At 48.3% G+C, this 21,233-nt stretch overlaps 2 protein-coding genes and 1 long non-coding RNA gene across 4 annotated transcripts in view; 1 reads left to right on the top strand and 2 right to left on the bottom strand.

Moving 5' to 3' along the window:
• The window catches only part of LOC115537178 (uncharacterized), a 17,303-nt gene extending 15,446 nt beyond the window's left edge, over positions 1-1,857 (bottom strand). The window contains exon 1 of the long non-coding RNA XR_003974779.1: positions 252-1,857. This is a non-coding gene — a long non-coding RNA (uncharacterized LOC115537178). The remainder of the gene's footprint in view (positions 1-251) is intronic.
• Positions 1,858-10,324: 8,467 nt separating this feature from the next.
• Positions 10,325-16,422, top strand: rnf32 (ring finger protein 32). Its single transcript, XM_030348851.1, has 7 exons — positions 10,325-10,417; positions 10,797-11,046; positions 11,129-11,271; positions 12,443-12,600; positions 12,884-12,992; positions 14,515-14,676; positions 15,921-16,422. The coding sequence occupies exons 1-7, from the start codon at positions 10,403-10,405 to the stop codon at positions 16,122-16,124; spliced, it is 1,041 nt and encodes a 346-aa protein (XP_030204711.1). The 5' UTR covers positions 10,325-10,402; the 3' UTR covers positions 16,125-16,422.
• lmbr1 (limb development membrane protein 1) overlaps positions 16,350-21,233 on the bottom strand; it is a 32,381-nt gene continuing 27,497 nt past the window's right edge. For both annotated transcript variants that reach the window (XM_030348819.1, XM_030348820.1), the window contains exons 16-17: positions 19,281-19,442; positions 16,350-18,620 (exon numbers count right to left, since the gene is read on the bottom strand). In XM_030348819.1, the coding sequence (XP_030204679.1) occupies positions 18,535-18,620; positions 19,281-19,442 (248 nt within the window). In that variant the 3' untranslated portion in view covers positions 16,350-18,534. The remainder of the gene's footprint in view (positions 18,621-19,280; positions 19,443-21,233) is intronic.

The raw sequence follows: 21,233 nt of genomic DNA, 5'->3' as shown, positions 1-21,233 counted from the left end.
AAGGAGAGATGCTAAGTGGAACATCAACTAGTAATGTAAACACAAGGGGCCAAATCTGGCTGCATAGTAAGTATCTCAAATACTCATAGGGTTAGGCTTACATGTTACGGCTAGGAACAGGGTGAGGGGCTAGGGTCAGGTTTAGGGCTAGGGTAAGGCAGGCCTTGCTGCTATTGTAGAGGATGTTTTTGGCTCGCCCGGCTGCCAGGCGAGGCGTAGCAGACACAGGTGTGAAGAGATGAGAAACTCACCTGTTTACTTTGGCAGCGGCGGAGCCAGCTAGAGGCGGTCCGCTAGCACCCAGACTCATCGCCCCAAGCAGCACACCCTACACCCAATAAGGGGGTTGTACAGGAACGTCGGGCCGTCAGTCCTCTGCACCAGGGTTTGATGGGTCGGAATCAAGTGCTGCAAGCTGCCATTGAATATGAGGTTATTGTTGGATACGTAGACCTTTCCTAAAGCACTCGGAACAAACACCTTGTCAAGAACAGGAATGAGAAGAATATTTAGTGACATAATTCCTAAGTGTAGATCCCTGGATATGGGGAGCTCATATCGTGTGTTCCTGAATGGCTGTGGAAAGCTGTCTGTGCTGTTCTAACCTTAACCGTAACCCTGGGAAAGGTGTTAACAGTAGTTTAGTAAGAGGTGTATTTTGGAGTGTGTACAGTAGGTATTTTGTTATCTCAACATGGCTGTCATGCCATGAATAAGACCTTACCAAAACAAACAGTGCTGTAACATCACATTAAAAATGTAACAATGATAAAAGTTTTCAACTACATAAATCAACATCAGCTTATTATAAGGAATGTGATCATTTGGATATTAGATAGAGATTTTGTTTTTAACCGTATTGAGTTATTTCTTTGACGGTGTGCCACAAAATACGGGATTTATATTTAGAGATTGATGGGCAGATCTGGTCAGAGGATGGTAGGGGAACTGGGGCAGCTTTGGCACGTCAGAATGCCAGTAAATAAGTGTTGGTACTTTACCTTTCATCACTCAACGAGACGCTTCAAAATTCCTTGTGTTTGGCAGAAATTCAAGCCTCTTTGATGTACCAGGCCTTGGTGAATGAGTTTCCTTGTGAACGCTGAAGCAACACATGTCCTTAGATTGAAGTTGAATTTGTGTTGTCTTGTTTTTCAGGGATCGGCTCGGAACTATCACATCTCCTCAGGCTTTACGGAGGTAAACAGTTTCTGAATGTTTTGTAGACTGTCATGGAACTGAGACATCTGAGATAAGGTTCAAATTAACCCAGGGTATGCTCACTGAAAACCACCTGCTGTTTTCATCATTGCCCTGCGAAGAACCCAAACATACTTACTACACCACCAAGTTTCCTAACATGTCATCTAACCTCACTAGTCTTGGATATCAGGGTAGGGCCCCATGCTAGGACATTAACTAGGACACTAAGGCTAGTTCACAAGGCTAGGACAGGTGTCTAGGTCAACAGGCTAGGAGACCAGGCTAGGCCACTAGTCTAGGAAACTAGGCTAGAGGACCATGCTAGGCCATGAGTCTAGAGCACTAGGCTAGAGGACCATGCCAGGCCATTAGTCTAGGACTCTAGGCTAGAGGACCATGCCAGGCCACTAGTCTAGGACTCTAGGCTAGAGGACCATGCTAGGCCACTAGTCTAGGACACTAGGCTAGAGGACCATTCTAGGCCACTAGTCTAGGACAGTAGGCTAGAGGACCATGCTAGGCCACTAGTCTAGGACACTAGGCTACAGGACCATTCTAGGCCACTAGTCTAGGACAGTAGGCTAGAGGACCATGCTAGGCCATTAGTCTAGGACACTAGGCTAGAGGACCATTCTAGGCCACTAGTCTAGGACAGTAGGCTAGAGGACCATTCTAGGCCACTAGTCTAGGACAGTAGGCTAGAGGACTATTCTAGGCCACTAGTCTAGGACAGTAGGCTAGAGGACCATGCTAGGCCACTAGTCTAGGCCACTAGGCAAACCCAAGGGTCCGGCTCCGGGTGGAAAGTCTCCGGTGACGTGGTAATTCTAGAGAGTGCTTGTGATATTTATTCTTATTACCCGAAGAACTTGGCATTTAGGGAGCTCGCCACAAACACATTCCACAGGGGCAGGAGAACCTCTGCCTCCCGCTCAAGGAGGCCTGCCCGCGCCTCCTTCTGATGAAATAGCTGCTCCTGATTTATGGTGCCTCCTCCCGTCGTACTTAGTTAATTCAGGGGACTCTTTTTCCAAAAACAAATCAGTTAATTAGCTCTGTGTCGCTCTGAGTTGGAGGAGGCTTGGGGTTATGGATGAAAACAGCATTAAACACCTCTGCAGCAAACAGACGCCTGAGTTTCCTCCCCTGGGTTTCCTCTCCAGGGTTTGGCCTCAGGAACCTTCTCAGATGAACGCGATGTGCGTACGGATCCAGGCGACAACACACCGCTGGTCCAAATGTCAGCCACCTCCCTTCCATAGAAACTCGGCCGTCGGTAGAAAAGGTTTCTCGTGTTGAATCCCCGTGAAGGTCAACCCGCTGCACTTTGTACATAATAGGTATGGTTTGAGTCGAAGCAGTGTTATTGTATGGAGCCAGCGTGGCATCAGGGCGCGTTGACGTTTCCTCTGAGCCCTGGTGGGGGGGGGGGCGTTGCTGGGTCCATTATTCTCTTCTATTTCTGGACCCAGTGATGGATTCTACTCAATTATTGTCCATTACGGAGAAAGATGGCGGAGCGCCTCGCAGCAGAAATTATTGGTTGCCACTGCAGTGACTTTACTTTCACATCGCCACAGAGATGAACTCCCAATTTAGGGGTAGAACAAATGAAAATATTCTGCAGAAACTGTTGGACTAGGCTGCTGTGCCTCTTAATTCATAAATTAAGATATATTAGTATTTGGATAAACTTATATATTATTAATTTATCTTGTTGATATTTTGAATGATTATTAGCAGTAGTAGCAGGGGTACGAGTCCTGGTGGTAGTACTTGTAATAGTACTGGTAGAAGTCGTTGCAGTATGGCAGTAGTCAGCAGCAAGAGAGCAGTGAGTTTTTTATTAAACGTGTACATGGAGAAGGATTCTTTCCGACAGCTATCTGGTCTCTGAATGATGGCCTGGTTTTCTCCAGCAAGGGCAGATTGTACAGTTTGAGGGAATTATAATTTATTATGGTAATTACCCCAAGTAGGTAGGAGTGGAGCTCTTCACCAACGCACTCAGCGCCTCTTAGAAGAGTTAGAGGTCTCATGCTGGGGTCCACTGACCCCCCGGGAGCTGAAGTAAAGAACCACAACTCTCCCATCTCTAAGCTGCCTTTAATGTAAAGCTGCAACTCTTCCTGCCTTATTTTCCTCTCATAACGTTTGTTTTGAGTTACGAGTTATGAAGGCGGGCGCAGAAAGGAGGATGCGGAGGAAGAGAGAGGAGGGAGGAGAAAAGAGGAGAGACAAGGGAAGAGAAGGATGAGAAGGGGGGAGGAGAAGGAAGAGGAGGAGAGAGGAGGGAGACTCATAGAGGGAGAGACGAGGGAGTGGAGGGGGAGAGACAAGGGAGGGGGAGAGAGGAGCAGAGGGGAGGAGAGAGAAGCAGAGAGGAGCAGAGAGGCAGTCGGAGAGAGCAGGGAGACGACTAGAAGGAGAGCAGAGTGAGAGGAGGAGGAGAGAGGAAAGATAAGGTAAAGACAGGGGCCAGGTCCTAAGTTGTCCTAGAAGGTGCTAGAGGTCCTAGGTGTTGCTAGAGGACCTAGGTGGTGCTAGGGGCCCTAGGAGGCCCGAGGTGGATCTAGAAGTCCCAGGTGTTTCTAGGTGGTGCAAGGGGTCCTGGGTGGTGCTACATGTCTAGGTTGGCCTAGGTGGTGCCAGAGGTCCTAGGTTGTGCTAGGGGTCTAGATGGTTGGTCAGCAACACTGGGGCCCCACAGGGGACTGTCCTCTCTCCCTTCCTCTTCACCCTTTTCACCTCAGACTTTATCTATTGCACTGAGTCCTGCCACCTTCAGAAGTTTTCTGATGACTCAGCAATAGTTGGCTGCATTGAAAAGGGGGATGACCGTGAATACAGGACTGTTGTGGACAACTTTGGCACTTGGAGTGAGCTGAATCACCTGCAACTCAACGTGACAAAGACGAAGGAGCTCATTGTGGATCTGAGGAGGGAGAAAACAGCAGCTGTGACCCCTGTTTCCATACAGGGGGTCCCAGTGGACACTGTTGAGGAGTACAAGTACGTGGGGGTGTATTTTAATAACAAGTTGGACTGGTCTAGAAATGCAGAGGCTGTCTACAAAAAAGGCCAAAGCCGACTCTTTTGCCTCAGGAGGCTGAGGTCCTTTAACATCTGCCGGACGATGCTGAGGATGTTTTACGAGTCTGTTGTAGCCAGTGCAATCTTCTTCGCTGTCACATGCTGGGGCAGTGGGATGAGGATTGCAGATACCAACAGACTTGAAAGACTGATTAGGAGGGCCGGTGATGTTGTGGGGGAGGAACTGGACACCCTGACGACCGTGGCAGAGAGGAGGATGCTGTCTAGGTTTCAGTCCATCTTGGACAATGTCTCACACCCTCTCTATGACACACTGGCCCTGCAGAGGAGCACCTTCAGCAGGAGATTCCTCTCACCCAGATGCACCACAGAGCGCCACAGGAAATCTTTCCTTTCCTGTCAGACACCGTCCCTCTCTGTAATATCTGACCTCAAACAAGGACTATAATTCTTGCACCTTTTGCACAATACTGTACAATTCTTTTTGTACAGTGCTGTCTTTTGTGTATGTATGTGTATGTATGTATATATATATATATATATATATATATAAATATATGTGTATGTATATATGTATGTATGTATGTGTGTATATGTATAGATATATATGTATGTGTATATATGGTGTTGTATATATATTTATATTGTCCTTAAATTATTTGTTATTTGTATATTTTGTTTTTCTTAGGTTGTATCTTCGATCTTTTGTGTATGTATGTGTATTTATGTTGTATGTATATGTATATGTATATATATATATATATATATATATATATATATATATATATATATATATGTGTTTGTGTATGTATATGTATATATATGGATATGGATATATATGTTATATTTTATATTTTTTATTTTATTCTTAATATTTATTTATTTATTTGTGTATGTATATCTGGAGTTCGTGACAAAAATAATTTCCCTCTGGGATTATTAAAGTATTTATCTATCTATCTATCTATCTATCTATCTAAGGTCCTAGGTATTGCCAGAGGTCCTAGTTTGCACTAGGGGTCTAGATGGTTCTCAGGCCCTTGGTTTTGCTACAGGGTCTACGTGGTCCTAGGAGGTGTTATGGGTCCAGGTGGTGCAAGGGGTCCTAGGTGGTGCTAGGGGACCTAGGTAGTGATAGTGGTCTGTTGCCGCTTTCACACCAAAAAGAACCGAGAGCCAGTTCCGGGCTGGTGCTAGGGCCAGTTCCAAACTGGTTCCAGCCTTACCCCAGTTAAGAACCGGTTGGTTTCACACCGGCCAGAGCCAGCCATGGAGCCGGCGTGAGCAACGTCATGACGTCACTGCAAACGTATCGGCTAGTGAGCTTGGACAGAAGCATACGGCCGACATCTTTCTTTATTCTGGGTGGAAATAGTAACATAGTTACGCCATCAAATGCGTTTATGGAAACATTTTTAGCGAGAAATGTGCATTTTACTTTCATAATGTTCGCTCGGTGAATGTGAAGGATGTTTGGTTTGATAGTTATGACGAAGAGGGAACGCTCCGTTCACTTGCATGGACATGGACTCATCTAGCTGCGTTGGCGCGTTGACGCGTTGAACCACCACACAATGCGCGCAGAAGAACCCTCGCGCCAGTTTCAAACACAACAACAACAATTTCGTCTTCGATTCAATCCGTGTATGGTTCGTTCTTTGAATATTCCGATTTAAAACAAAATCAGAAAAAAAAGAACCATACACGGATTCACGTCCATTGTTTACTTCGGTGTTTTAAAAAATGCCGGTCTTCGTTTGTCTTCCTGTTTATGAAGGTACGGATAACTCCGCCCCCTGCCCCCGGAGTAAAAGCGGTTCTAGTTCTAGCCCAGCTCTAAAGTGGGGCCAGAGTTGAACCGGTTTTTAGGGGCCGGAGCCGGTTCTTTGGCGGTGTGAAACCAAAGCCCTGGCCCTAGCTCCGAACTGGCCCGGAACCGGCCCCGATTTTGCGGCGGTGTGAAAGGGGCATGGGTGGTGCTAGGTTCCTTGGTGTTGCTACGGGGTCTACGTGGTCCTAGGTCATGCTAGGGGTCATAGATGGTGCTAGGGGTCCTAGGTAGTGTTAGTGGTCTAGGTGGTGCTAGAGGTCCTAGATGGTGCTAGGGGTCCTAGGTAGTGATAGTGGTCTAGGTGGTGCTAGGGGTCCAGGTGTTATTAGGTTCCTTGGTGGTGCTTTGGGTCCTAGGTCGTGCTAAGGGTCCTAGATGGTGCTAGGGGTCCTAGATGGTGCTAGGGGTCCTAGATGGTGCTAGGGGTCCTAATGGTGCTAGGGGTCCAGATGGTGCTAGGGGTCCTAGTTGGTGCTAGGGGTCCTAGTTGGTGCTAGGGGTCCTAGATGGTGCTAGGGGTCCTAGATGGTGCTAGGGGTCCTAGTTGGTGCTAGGGGTCCTAGTTGGTGCTAGGGGTCCTAGATGGTGCTGGGGGTCCAGATGGTGCTAGGGGTCCTAGTTAGTGATAGTGGTCCAGATGGTGCTAAGGGTCCTAGATGGTGCTAGGGGTCCTAGATGGTGCTGGGGTCCTAGATGGTGCTGGGGGTCCAGATGGTGCTAGGGGTCCTAGTTGGTGCTAGGGGTCCTAATGGTGCTAGGGGTCCTAGATGGTGCTAGGGGTCCTAGATGGTGCTAGGGGTCCTAGATGGTGCTAGGGGTCCTAGATGGTGCTAGGGGTCCTAGATGGTGCTAGTGGTCCTAGATGGTGCTAGGGGTCCTAGGTCGTGCTAAGGGTCCTAGATGGTGCTAGGGGTCCTAGATGGTGCTGGGGGTCCAGATGGTGCTAGGGGTCCAGATGGTGCTAGGGGTACTAGATGGTGCTAGGGGTCCTAGGTCGTGCTAGTGGTCCTAGATGGTGCTAGGGGTCCAGATGGTGCTAGGGGTCCTAGTTAGTGATAGTGGTCCAGATGGTGCTAGGGGTCCTAGATGGTGCTAGGGGTCCAGATGGTGCTAGTGGTCCTAGATGGTGCTAGGGGTCCTAGATGGTGCTAGGGGTCCTAGATGGTGCTAGGGGTCCAGATGGTGCTAGGGGTCCTAGATGGTGCTAGGGGTCCTAGATGGTGCTAGTGGTCCTAGATGGTGCTAGGGGTCCAGATGGTGCTAGGGGTCCTAGTTAGTGATAGTGGTCCAGATGGTGCTAGGGGTCCTAGATGGTGCTAGGGGTCCTAGATGGTGCTAGGGGTCCTAGTTGGTGCTAGGGGTCCTAGTTGGTGCTAGGGGTCCTAGATGGTGCTAGGGGTCCTAGTTGGTGCTAGGGGTCCTAGATGGTGCTAGGGGTCCTAGATGGTGATAGGGGTCCTAGTTGGTGCCGGGGCCAGGGGCTTCCCGGGCCTCTCTGTACCACGTAGTGCTCCAGCTCCCATTCATCAAAACAGCCGATCAATAACTTCACAAGTGCTAATAAACGCTGGCACATCCAGTGATATGTGGAGCCCTTCGTCATTGGGCTGGCCGCTGGATTAATGGTAAATCCATTGTTAGGTCCAAAGTATGAGGTAATGTAGCACTTAGGAGATGAAGCCCAGACCAAGACGCGAGGACACGTCTAATCATTCCCAGCTCCATCTCTCTCAGAAAGTACCCAACGGCGACTTCCACCCCCAGCACCCACCCCCAGCACCCACTGACAGCACCCAACGCAGCCTGGTGCGGCTTGGCAGGGTTTGCCCCACGTTGACAGTCTGTCTCGATGCTATCTGACTCAGCAGTATACTGCAAGGAGCTAGCGGCTAGCATAGCAGTTTGTGATACTGTTAGCGTAACTGTCAGTGTAGCTGTTAGCATAGCATCGCCCCCAACAGAGGGCAGTTGATTAAAGTCATCTCATCGCAGGCTAACGGCCTAACTATCTGCTGAGCAGACCACCCCCTCTCATATGGTTCATTAACTATTATGGGATGCCCTCTTCTATCCATATCTCAGAGTCATTAGCACTCTGACAACAACCCAGTCATACATCACAGCATGTCACCTGCAGGTTCACCAGCCACCAGCACATATTTTCACAGGTCCAGTATCTGCTGTATCATGACATACTCATCACTTCAATGCTGCGTTACTACTGCAGTTTCACACATATATCATGCAATACATCATGCAAGTCATCATGGAATACAGCGTAAAAGTCATCCTGGGATACAGCATGCCATATATCATGGACTAAAGCATGCAGTACATCATGCAATACAGCATGAAATATATTCCATATTATATCACACATTATATCATGGTGCTACTGTTTTTAACCCCTGCGTAAACCTTACATATATAATACAGATTACTGATTGATCCATTTAGGGAAATTGGGATGGAGTAATTAATATATTTATGAATTACATATTTTTTGTATAAACATAATATGTTTACACAAAAAATAGATATATAATGATTCCTTCTCATATTCTGACTATGATTCTCTAAACCATATTATAATCGAAACATTGTATTGAACATGGACACTTTTCAGTGACGAGGATTCTCCTTTTCATGTTTCTGCAACTGTATTTTGTGGTGTCTGTCTGGTCATGAGTCATCATGAAATACCTGGGCGCAGGTGAAGAGGTTCTGGTTAAATAGAAGCTCTTTGGAACGCTATTCATGGAGGAGAAGGCAAACAGGAAAATGAAAGCATGTGCTGAAAAGTTCTGTGAAGACGGTGTGAGGAATGCCGGCTTCATGGAGAGCTGCCCCCCATCTTTAGACCTGATTATTTACTCTAAAACAACAAACGCAGGGGGGTTGGGCGGGGGTTCTGATGGAGAACCGGACAGGGGTTGTGATGGAGAAACGGACAGGGGTTCTGATTGAAAACCGGGCAGGGGTTCTGGTGGAGCTCAGGGGTTCTGATGGAGCTCAGGGGTTCTGGTGGAGCTCAGGGGTTCTGGTGGAGGGCTGGGGTTCTGGTGGAGGGCTGGGGTTCTGGTGGAGGGCTGGGGTTCTGGTGGAGGTCTGGGGTTCTGGTGGAGGGCTGGGGTTCTGGTGGAGGTCTGGGGTTCTGGTGGAGGGCTGGGGTTCTGGTGGAGGTCTGAGGTTCTGGTGGAGGGCTGGGGTTCTGGTGGAGGGCTGGGGTTCTGGTGGAGGGCTGGGGTTCTGGTGGAGCTCAGGGGTTCTGGTGGAGGGCTGGGGTTCTGGTGGAGGGCTGGGGTTCTGGTGGAGGTCTGGGGTTCTGGTGGAGGGCTGGGGTTCTGGTGGAGGGCTGGGGTTCTGGTGGAGTGCTGGGGTTCTGGTGGAACGGTTCTGTCCAAGCTCATCAATGTCAGCCAAGCATTTCTATTGACATTGCGTTTTCATCGAGTGCTGCTGTCAGTTAGGTATGTATCTGTGTTTGTGTGTGTTTGCGTGTGCGTGTGTGTGTGTGTGTGTGTGTGTGTGTGTGTGTGTGTGTGTGTGTGTGTGTGTATGTGTGTGTGTGTAGATTGTGTACTCGGGTATGTGTGTGAGCATGTGCGAGTATAGTGCATTTTCGGTATGTGCATGCATGGCTGCATTTGCATATGTGTAAGTGTATATATGTGCATGTGTGAATGTTTGTGTGTGTGTGTGTGTGTGTGTATCTGTGTGTGTGTGTGTGTGTGTGTGTGTGTGTGTGTGTGTGTGTGTGTGTGTGTGTGTGTGTGTGTGTGTGTGTGTGTGTGCAGGTAGGGCTGACCTGGCCAGGTGAGCTCATGGTTGAGGTATGAGCAGCTTAGCTTTGTTCAGCATCTCCGTCGACGACAGGCGGCTGACTCACGACGCGGCGCTTAACAAACCGTCGCCCCTGGGCCACCTCCAACCATCCAGACACACCTGCTATTAAATAATCATTAGACAGCTAGTTCAACCTTTAGCCCCTCAACACCCACATCATGGGAAATATGTATTATTATGACTCCGTTTTCACTGCACTTGGCCCCCAACTGCCCCCAAATGAACAGTCAATATTGGATAAGCCACAAGTTAGTAACGAGGACTTAATTCATGACGGTTATTCGACGACACCACTTGAACCTTAGGGGGCGTGGCCGAGACGGCAGCGGCCACGCCCCCTGAGGTTCCAGCGGACCGGGTCGGCTGCTGATCGTTGCCTAGTTACGAGTCGCAGTTTTCTGGTGAATATTATAGCGTAGACAATAGCGTCTCGTTACTAGGCAACGGTCTGAATGGCGTCTTGAAAGGATGACGATGCAGAAGGTTTGTTTAGTTGTTTATCTTCTTGCATTTTTGTACTGACATTGATTTTATGTAAAGACCAGTTATAACAAACACTTCAGTGTCATCATTTATCGTAAAATACCTGCAAAGTAAATCCGACATGCAGGCATTAGTCTACAGACCGTCCTCTTTTTTTCTCACTGAAAAATCTGTCAGTTCGGTCCACAGCAGGCCTAATACATTAGTATTTGTTTGTGCTTGGTTGCGTTTGTGTTGACTTTACTACCGTTTCAGTTTGACCTGAATTTGTAGTTAACCGATAACGTTAAAAAACTTTTCCATCGCTACAATCTCAGTGTATATTGTAGGCATATTGGATATGGTTAGATAATTAAACCAATACGAATATATCTCACAGAGACTGACTTCAAAAAACACCAACTTGGTGATCACGTCAGTAGCTTTCCAGGACCACATCTCACGGAGCCTGCTGGAGCCCCCCGGGTCTGTCAGCAGAGCGGCCGCCAAGAGCCGCCGAAATAAACCTTCAAACCCTGACCGCTCCCAGGTCAGACCGGGTCAGGGAGACCAGACCAGACCGGGTCAGGGGGACCAGGAATTAGACAGGGAATATGTAGTTGATGACGCCCCGGCTCGTTTAACGTTAGGTAATCAAGAAACACAATAAAAAATTAATAATTTTGTTAAAAGTTTTTAAACTAGTTCTAAGTGCCCGTCTTGTTTAAGCAGCTCAGCGGCTGGGTCTAGTGGCGGCCCCGGCCCAGCGGCTCACGGGGTCGGAGTGGAGCGCTGTGAAGATCCGTTGCGTCCGGCAAGGAGACTCCGCCTCTCCCTGCGCCATTTGTAGGGAGGAGTTTTGCCTCCAGCCTCAGGTAAGAATAATCTTCGATCTTCTTCCTCCTCCATCCTCTCCTTCCTCCTCCTCTTTTCCTTTCAGCATCCCATATCTCCTGTTTTTTTCTCTCCTCCTCATCCTTTCATTACTTTTTCTCTCCTCCTCTACTGTCTCCTCCCTTCTCTCCCTTCCACATACTGTCCCTCTTCATTTTCCTCCTACTCCTCCTCTACTCCTTCCGACACAATAACCGCGTCTAATTATCTCTAAGAAAACCCCCTTTCTGACACACCCACAAACACATACTTACACACAGGTACTGGAGGCACTGTGTTTGTGTGTGTGTGTGTGTGTGTGTGTGTGTGTGTGTGTGTGTGTGTGTGTGTGTGTGTGTGTGTGTGTGTGTGTGTGTGCAGACAACTGTACATATTTACCCAGAGTGCTTTGGGGCTGTGGTGTGAGGTGATGCTGGACCCTCAGACCTCGTCTCCTCCTCTCTCCTCTCCATGACCTTTTGAAAGAACTCTGCTGCAGCGCGGCGTGCAAATACTAGACCCTTCGAGGGGAGAAATATTGATTTGACTAGCAGGGGAAGGTGGCAGGATTAGGAGGCAGGAGGAGGTGTTCTTTGTTTCAGCAGGTAGCGGTTTGCTATGCTGCTTCTCTCTCACATTCTCGTGCTCTCATTGAATCCTGAGGAGACTGGGGGATGTTTTAGGGAGTGAGGTAGGGGAGTTGGGAATGGAGGGATTGGAGGGCGGAGGGGAAGGAAGGAGGTTGCGGAGGAGCTGTTGCTTTAATGCTTGCTAATATTCCCAATAGACCTGAAAGGTTTGCAATACAGCATCATCCATTCCACAGTGACCTCACTCACGCGCACGCATGCACGCACACACAAATAGACACACACACACACACACACACACACACACACACATACACACACACACACACACACACACACATACATACGGTTTGCCAAGGCTTCTCAGCGCTCCTTCAAGACCATTGACCAATCACTGTAGTTTCCCACTTGCAAAAATTAAGTAACTATGTGAGATTATGTCTCCTGGTCCTTCAATAACGAGGGGTGAGATGTTCGGATTTGAATGCTGGTGTGGTTAGAACTAGTTGTTCTGATTGGTCAGTTAAGCAGACTATTGCGTATGTATGTGTATTTGTGTGTGTATGTGTGAGTGCGTGTGTAGGTGCTGCTCTCCTGCTCCCATGTTTTTCACCGGGCATGTTTGCAGTCGTACGAGAGATTCTGCGGCAGGAAATGCTGTCCCCTGTGCAGGAAGGAACAGTATGAGACACGCATCATCCACGATGCCGCGTTCCTCTTCAGACAGCGGAGTGCCACCAGGTAGCCTAGTCTAGAAGCTAATGCATAGCATCAAACACTTAGCATGTAGCGCGTTGCATGGAGCATATAGCATCTAACACATAGCCTTTAGCACAAAGCAGCCAACCTATTTCTAGACGGTCTTAGCTAACACATAGCACACAGCGTTAAGCAGAAGCAGTAGCTGCCTCTCCTCTCTGAAGACTTCAGTAAATGTGTTCTTATTGATTGATTGTTCTCATATCTGCGTGTCTGCGTATCTGTGTGTGTGTGTGTGTGTGTGTGTGTGTGTGTGTGTGTGTAGAATCCAGGCGTGTTGGCGTGGTTACCTGGCCCGCCGATGGTACAGACAGGTACGCAAGACCACCCCCCCCAGGGACAGGCACCTGCGGCGCAAGTTTTTTGAAGAGAAGGTGAGTCTGGGATCAAACTTATGTGCTAATACATCTATACACACCAGACACACACCCACACACACACACACACACACACACACACACACTAAGCGCATAAGGCTTTTTACTTAGTTGAACAATCAACAAATATGACATTTACCATTCTGAAAGTACAGCAAACATATAACCCTGTAAGGATTAGTGAGAGAGAGAGAGAGAGAGAGAGAGAGAGAGAGAGAGAGAGAGAGAGAGAGAGAGAGAGAGAGAGAGAGAGAGGAAAACAGAGAGAGATAGGGGTGGGAGAGAGGGAGAGAGAGGGAGGGAGACAGAGAGAGAGAGAGAGAGAGTGAGAGAGTGAGAGAGAGAGAGAGTAATCAGCTAAGTGCTTCTCTTTTCAAAGGATGGTCTGGAGCCAGTACTGCATCGTCCGTTTGTCTCATAAAGCACAGCCCTGCTCTACAACACACCTCATTATATATTATTACGTTATCATGTTCATCTTCTGGTTTTCACAACCAATAGAGCGTTTCCAGGTTGGACTTAAACCTGATGGGGTCAGAGGGTTGGGGTCTAGGGGTCAGCGTCAGAGAGGGGTGGGTCTCCTCTTGAACCTGAGGAAAGGAAGGGGGATAAGCTGCAGGTAAAACAAGGGTTGACCTCTGACCTGGAGGCCAGCCGCTTTCCATTTCTCTGACCCCCGAGTCAACACATGAAGCTCCTTCCCCCACCTCCTCCCCTCCTGTAAGGTAAAGTTCACCTGGGCTGGTTCTAGCCAGGATCATAGAGGCTTTGTATTGACGCTTAACGCTCGTTTAATTTGCGATAAAAACCAGCTGACAGCTACAGGGTGGTGCCGCCTGTGTGTGTGTGTGTGTGTGTGTGTGTGTGTGTGTGTGTGTGTGTGTGTGTGTGTGTGTGTGTGTGTGTGTGTGTGTGTGTGTGTGTGTGTCTGATAAGGGTTTCCCAGCTCTACTTGTGTTTACTGCTTGCCATTAATTATCTTGACTGGACAGCTACCCAATCAGACTTTACAACACATACAAACACACTCGCACCCAAGATAAATATACATGGAAAACAAACACACACACACACACACACACACACACTGTCAGTTTGAGTGAACTGTATTCAGACTGTGTGTTTTCAGTTCAGACCGTGTGTTGTGTTTAGACTGTGTTGTGTTCAAACTCTGTTTTGAAACCGTGTGTTTTGTGTTCCGACCATGTGTTGTGTTCAGACTGTGTCCTGTGTTCAGACTGTGTCGTTTGTTCGGACTGTGTTGTAGATTGGGTTGTGTTAAGACTGTGTTGTTTTCTTCAGACTGTGTGTTGTATTCAGACTGTGTTGGGTTCAGAATGTGTGTTGTATTCAGACTGTGTTGGGTTCAGAATGTGTGTTGTATTCAGACAGTGTTGGGTTCAGACTGTGTTGTGTTCAGACTGTGTTGTGTTCAGACTGTGTTGGGTTCAGACCGTGTTGGGTTCAGACCGTGTTGGGTTCAGACCGTGTTGGGTTCAGACTGTGTTGTTGTTTCCAGCTTCAGGAGCTGAACACCAGCCTGCTGCGGTGCTGCCAGGCAGACGTTGAGGGCTTCCTGTGGGGCATCGAACGCAGCCTGTCCTCCTCCCGCCGGGTCTTCCAGCAGCTGGGGAGACCGGCTGGACTTATCCCGCAGGACTGGGACAGCGTCCTAGGGCAGGTAGGGGAACCGGTCACAGCGCTCAACAATGTAGCATCACGCGGCATGCAGCTTCACCCTGGACTGGGGACAGGTTAGCTACACACTGGATTGGGGACAGGTTAGCTACACCCTTGACGGGGGACAGGTTAGCTACACGTTGGACTGGGGACAGGTTAGCTACACACTGGACTGGGAACAGGTTAGCTACACACTGGACTGGGGACAGGTTAGCTACACACTGGACTGGGGACAGGTTAGCTACACCCTGGACGGGGGACAGGTTAGCTACACGTTGGACTGGGGAAAGGTTAGCTACACGCTAGTCTGGGGACAGGTTAGCTACACGGTGGACTGGGGACAGGTTAGCTCCATGGTGGACTGGGGACAGGTTAGCTACAGGCTGGACTGGGGACAGGTTAGCTACAGGCTGGACTGGGGACAGGTTAGCTACATGTTGGACTGGGGACAGGTTAGCTACATGTTGGACTGGGGACAGGTTAGCTAGAGGCTGGACCGGGGACAGGTTAGCTACACGTTGGACTGGGGACAGGTTAGCTACAGGCTGGACTGGGGACAGGTTAGCTACACACTGGAATGGGGACAGGTTAGCTACACCCTGGACGGGGGACAGGTTAGCTACACGTTGGACTGGGGAAAGGTTAGCTACACGCTAGTCTGGGGACAGGTTAGCTACACGGTGGACTGGGGACAGGTTAGCTCCATGGTGGACTGGGGACAGGTTAGCTACAGGCTGGACTGAGGACAGGTTAGCTACAGGCTGGACTGGGGACAGGTTAGCTACATGTTGGACTGGGGACAGGTTAGCTACATGTTGGACTGGGGACAGGTTAGCTACATGTTGGACTGGGGACAGGTTAGCTAGAGGCTGGACCGGGGACAGGTTAGCTACACGTTGGACTGGGGACAGGTTAGCTACAGGCTGGACTGGGGACAGGTTAGCTAGAGGCTGGACCGGGGACAGGTTAGCTACACGTTGGACTGGGGACAGGTTAGCTACAGGCTGGACTGGGGACAGGTTAGCTAGAGGCTGGACCGGGGACAGGTTAGCTACACGTTGGACTGGGGACAGGTTAGCTACAGGCTGGACTGGGGACAGGTTAGCTAGAGGCTGGACTGGGGACAGGTTAGCTACATGTTGGACTGGGGACAGGTTAGCTACATGTTGGACTGGGGACAGGTGAACTGGGGCTCAAATGTGGAAGTATTATCCTGTCTTAAGAGTGACGTCCAGGTGATTGCAGGCGCAGCGGCGGGGCACATGGGACTGTCCTATCTGTCTAACCCCCGTGTTCAGCTCGGGGTGGGGGTCGGGGAGGGGAGGCGTGCTGCTCTCCTGCTCCCACCTCTTCCACCCCTCGTGTCTGGACGCATTTGAGAGCTTCGGCCAGGATCGGACGCCCTCCTGCCCGCTGTGCAGGTCGTCCTACAGCCGCAGACCGGTCTGAGTGATATGGGGGTACAGAGACACTCAAACCGATGTACAAGCAGCGCTGACTAATGTATCAAATATCGTTGCGATCTTTTGGCCACATGGTGTAGATGGTGAAGTAAACCATCCAGGTTGAGCTTCTCATTCATGAATTATGTTTTCCATATAAGAAGCGACTTGAAAACAAAGATGCGCCACTATTTATCTTTAATAAATAAAAAAATAAAGACCTTGAGCCGAATGCTTTTATTCCCTTCATTTTTATTTGCAAACAGAGCAACATCAAAAAACCAAACATTCATAAAAAAAAAAAAGTAAAAAATACATTCACAAAAACCTTCTGAAACGTGACATGCAACTGACAGACATAGAAACAGGAAGTAAGAAACAAGAAGTAAACTGCGCAGCTTCACGTATGCTAAGGGTTAGCCTGAAAGACGTAGGGTCTCTTAGCATCCGTCGCTCTTCAGATGTGCTGGAGAATGTGATTTTCAGACTACTAGTGCTAGCATCTGCTAATGTGGACATGAAATCAGTGGACATGGCTTTTCTGCTAAACAAAGCAAACAAAGATCTCTAGCATGCTAGCATGGAACCACCTTTGCTAGCTTGCTAGCTAAGCAAACCTCTGCAAACGTCTGTTATCTTAGATGCCAATTAGCTTTGCTGTCAGTTAGCTAAACTGTCAGCTGGTATACCTGTTGACCAGCTGAGCTGTCCTATCGATTAGATTAGATGTTTGTTAGATTAGCTGTCAGTGACTATAGATGTCATCTTTTTTAGCAGTCAGTTGGCTCAATTTTCAGTTAGCATAGCGTTCATTTAGATGATACCACCCACCACCAATCCTCTTTAACTTCGTCCTTTAAAGGTAACCCAATTCAATGAGGAACACTAATCAATGGCTTGATCAAACATCATACATTTATGAAAGTACCAATAGACAGGAAACATATTCGCTAGCATGAAGACAGACAAAATCAGCCCTGCTATTGACCTCACAAGGAGATGGGGATGCAAATTGTCCGTATTCACCAACCATACTCCTCTGTTGGGCGGTTTCTATTCCCTGAAAGAGTCTGACCTCATCCATGTTATCCTAGATTTTCATAAATGGATTTGGGTCCCTTTTGTCATCTCAACGTTTTGTGACTTTGCATTTGAACTCTACATTATCAGGAGACTCTAGCTGATGGGATAGAGACATCTGGATTGACTGCATTCAGCTGTGAGTAGTTCCATGCTAGATGCTAGGTGTGATGCGGTGGAGCCAGCAGTGCTGTAAGGCAGTAGAGGTGGGTCTAAATTCCCCGGCAATCTACAAGGTTCTGCTTAGCTGCTGCACACCTCATGAAGCGTCCCATTTGGTTGAATAAATAAATAAACTAAAGACGGAGGTGCAACATACAGTCAGACCCTTGATGGACTAGCTAAATGCTAACCTGGAACAGCTAACAGAGCAATAACCTGGAACAGCTAGTGCAGGGCTAACCCAGAAAAGCTAGCTTAATGCTAACCCACAATAGCTAGCAAAGTGCTCACCTGGAACAGAAAGCAGAATGCTAACTCGAGACCAGCTAGCCTAGCGCTAACCCACAAACCTGGCTAAAAACATGACGTTGCAGCTTCATCAGTGAAGTTAAAAGTTCACATCCTGAAGAAATAAAAGGACAGTGGCCAATCAGTAGGAACCACTGTCTCCACGGTGATGAGGGTGATGATAATGATGCCGCTTGAGCATCACGTGTTCTTCATGTGATACTGTGTTATACACACAGTGTATGTGATGAGGTTGTATAAAACCCAGCCAATCCCCCCTAAGTACATTAAGGACAGTCGTTACCCAATGACCCACCACCCCCAATGAGAACAACAACGCCGCGTTACGGAGACACATAGAGGGCCTCGGAGGACACCAGATGGGGAAGACGATAGGTTGAAGGGTTTCTGGAACCAGATCATCTGTACAGGAGCTGGACCACACGACAGGTTGACCCCAAACACACAAAAGACCCGGGCGGACACAAACCAGACCGACAACACTGACCTGTACATTGGAGACTAGTAACTATGGTAACTACAGAAGCGGAGGAGAGGGGTGGGGGAAGGTGCACTGATTCACCTGCCGATGGAGGAGGAGGAGGAGGAGCAGGAGGAGGGGCTATTGGCCTCCATCTCGCAGGCGATGGAATGTCATGAAGCTATATTGCTGTGGTCCTGACGGCAGCATCCCTCATCCACCATATTTATCAAGTCCGCTCCCCTCCTCCACCGCAACGCTGCACGTCCTTCAGCATGGCAGTCCATTTGTGTGTGTGTGTGTGTGTGTGTGTGTGTGTGTGTGTGTGTGTGTGTGTGTGTGTGTGTGTGTGTGTGTGTGTGTGTGTGTGTGTGTGTGTGTGTGTGTGTGTGTGTGTGTGTGTGTGTCACAGAGTCTTCTGGTGGCCGTTGGCAGAGAGTTTTCCGGTCTCGGGGTCAGTGGGGCTGTGTGAAAGCTGTAATTTATCCAGACCTGGCCAGGGAAGATGAGCAGGAAGAAGTCAGAAGTCCACTGAGAGCAGATACTGAAGGGCTTCAGTCTGCCAGACAGCGGATCTGCAGACATCTACAGTACGCCTGCACCTCTCTCGCTCCCTCAAGTTCTCTTTGTCCCTAACTTGCTCTCTCTGCGTATAAATATATAATGTAGTGGAGGTATTTTTAGGCTTAGGCACAGACTGTAACAAACCGTAGGACTTGAAGTTGTGTAATATGCTGATGATCTGATGCTATTTTTAACTCTTTATTATAACCGCTGTATCTTGGCTGAGGCAGAGCACAATGTAGGCTAGCCTAATCTTATGTAGTCCAGTCTATCGTAGTGTAATCTAGTCTCATCTAATGTAGTCTAGTCTAAAATATTTTAGTCTTATCTAATCCTATGTAGTCTAGTCTAAACAAAAGTAGGCTAGTCTAACATATTTTAGGCTTGTCTTATCCTATGTAGTTTAGTCTAAACGAATGTAGGCTAGTCTACCGTAGACTAATCTAGCCTCATCTAATGTAGGCTAGTCTGACGTAGTGCAGTCTTATCTTATCTAATGTAGTCCAGTCTAACCTATAGTTAGTTCAATATACTTATACTTGTTAAAGTAGTTAAGTTGAGACTGTGTTGTAAAGTGTTGGTACCCACCCAGGGCTTTGAGCAGTTCCTCTCTTATGGCGGAGGTGAACTTGCGGACCAGACACAGCGTGGTGACCACGGCGAACAGCAGGTTGTAGGAGAGCACGATGTAAAGGTTCCCCAGCCAGTTGAACCGCCCGAAGTCCCCCAGCAGGTCGAACCTGGTGATACCTGGAACACATTACAGCAGGTCAGACCTGGTGATACCTGGAACACATTACAGCAGGTTAGACCTGCTGATACCAGCGACACACCACAAATCACAGCGCACATGTTCATATATTTCCCTTTCCCCGATCCGACTAAACGATTACCAAAACTCTTAAGTTATATCTTTTGTCTTAACGGCTTGCCGGGAAAAGGCGTGTCACGTAATGTTTTACACACGGTGAACTTACATCATGCATTTTTTTTTTTTTTTTAAAGAGCAAGATTTTCCTAACAAAATTCCAGGCAAACAAAAGCTAGTTGGTTTTTTCCAAAGACTCCTTGACAAGACAAGCATTGTGTTCATAAGCAGGATCTGCTGCTGCTGCTGTGGCGGCGGCGGCGGGAAAGAGGGGCTGCAGCCGCCCAGCTAGGAATGTCTTCCTCACTGCGGAGGTGTCTCTCTGCCACGGCCGTCTCTGTCAACAGCGCAGACGGGCCAAAGTGAAAGAAGGGCTTACGTGCCAAAAACCATTTCATGTACACTGAATGCAGATTCTCTGGATACGGCCGACTGGAATTGGATAAAAAAAACAAAACTAGTGCCAAAATCCCTTTGTGTGAAAGGACTTTACCGTCCTGGGACTTCCTGTGCCGATGTTTACGCTGAGCCCTGTGACGTCCCTCGTGTGTGGGAGCTCTTTATTGTACGGTCGGCTGTCTTAGCGTGCAAAACAGGGTGGTAGAAAACAAGGAGAAGAAAGCCCCACCCGAGCGAGACGCTGCGGTCTTCAATGGAACCACAGTCACCTGTACACACATCCCGCTGAGTCAGTGGCTCAGCTCACTACGTATCCAAATCAACCCACAACAAGCTGCATCTTGCATGTTTCCGCTGGGCTTAAGACTTGTGCAGTTCTTCCCAGATTTGACCCAGTCACTGATGGCTTTTCTTTAATATTGATACAGTGATATTGTTTGGTGCTGGGCCTCTAGCGGTCTCCGACAAGAGTTTTCGTCTGATTCCGTATTTCGGATGACCTTTCCGTCAAGCGTAATCCGACCAACGGTGGAGTCAAACCAGAACACGTACCGCTTGTTTGCAAACATTACGGCGGATTTACGAGAGATTTGTTAAACAAAAAAGGGTGTCTATCTTCATAAGGACATTGTTTTTTGTTAAATTCTAAAGATTTCCCCTCTGCCGACGATGGAATCACTCTACAGACATAAGTAAAATAACAACATCTTAAAGATATATTTTTTAGATACATGTCATTATGGATCAGGTAGGGTTAGGACATCTTGTTCAAGGATGCCAACAACAGGACTGGATGTTGCGGTTCAAACCCAGAACCTCCTGGCAGCGAGTCAACCACCCATACGCAATAACACCCAAACAGACTATCTGTTTCTACATTATTAATGAGTAAGGATCACCAGTCAGGAAACATGCGTCTACATTATCAATGAATTATGAGGAACACTAAGGTAATGTGTTTCAACATTATCAATGAGTTAGGATGACCGCTGAGGTAATGTGTTTCAACACGATCCATCCCCAGGTCTGAGGCTCATTAGCGCAGCACCCCCATCTAAACCATGAATGAGCCATATCTAGACATGTGAAGGGTCAGTATGTCGATGTAAAGGTGGCCATTGGAGCGGTGTGCTTCTGACATCATGTGTTCCCTCAGAGACGTCTTCACAGCCCGAGCTCTGCATTAGATTAGTCCATCGACCGGTTGTCTGGAGAGATGTATTTACAGAGCGCCGGGGCCTTTAACAGAATTGCAGAGGAGGGAATGAAGGAGG

The sequence above is a fragment of the Gadus morhua genome, chromosome 23 (genome assembly GCF_902167405.1).
Source record: "Gadus morhua chromosome 23, gadMor3.0, whole genome shotgun sequence".
Lineage (NCBI taxonomy): Eukaryota > Metazoa > Chordata > Actinopteri > Gadiformes > Gadidae > Gadus > Gadus morhua.
This window is presented reverse-complemented; position numbering and strand designations above follow the sequence as displayed.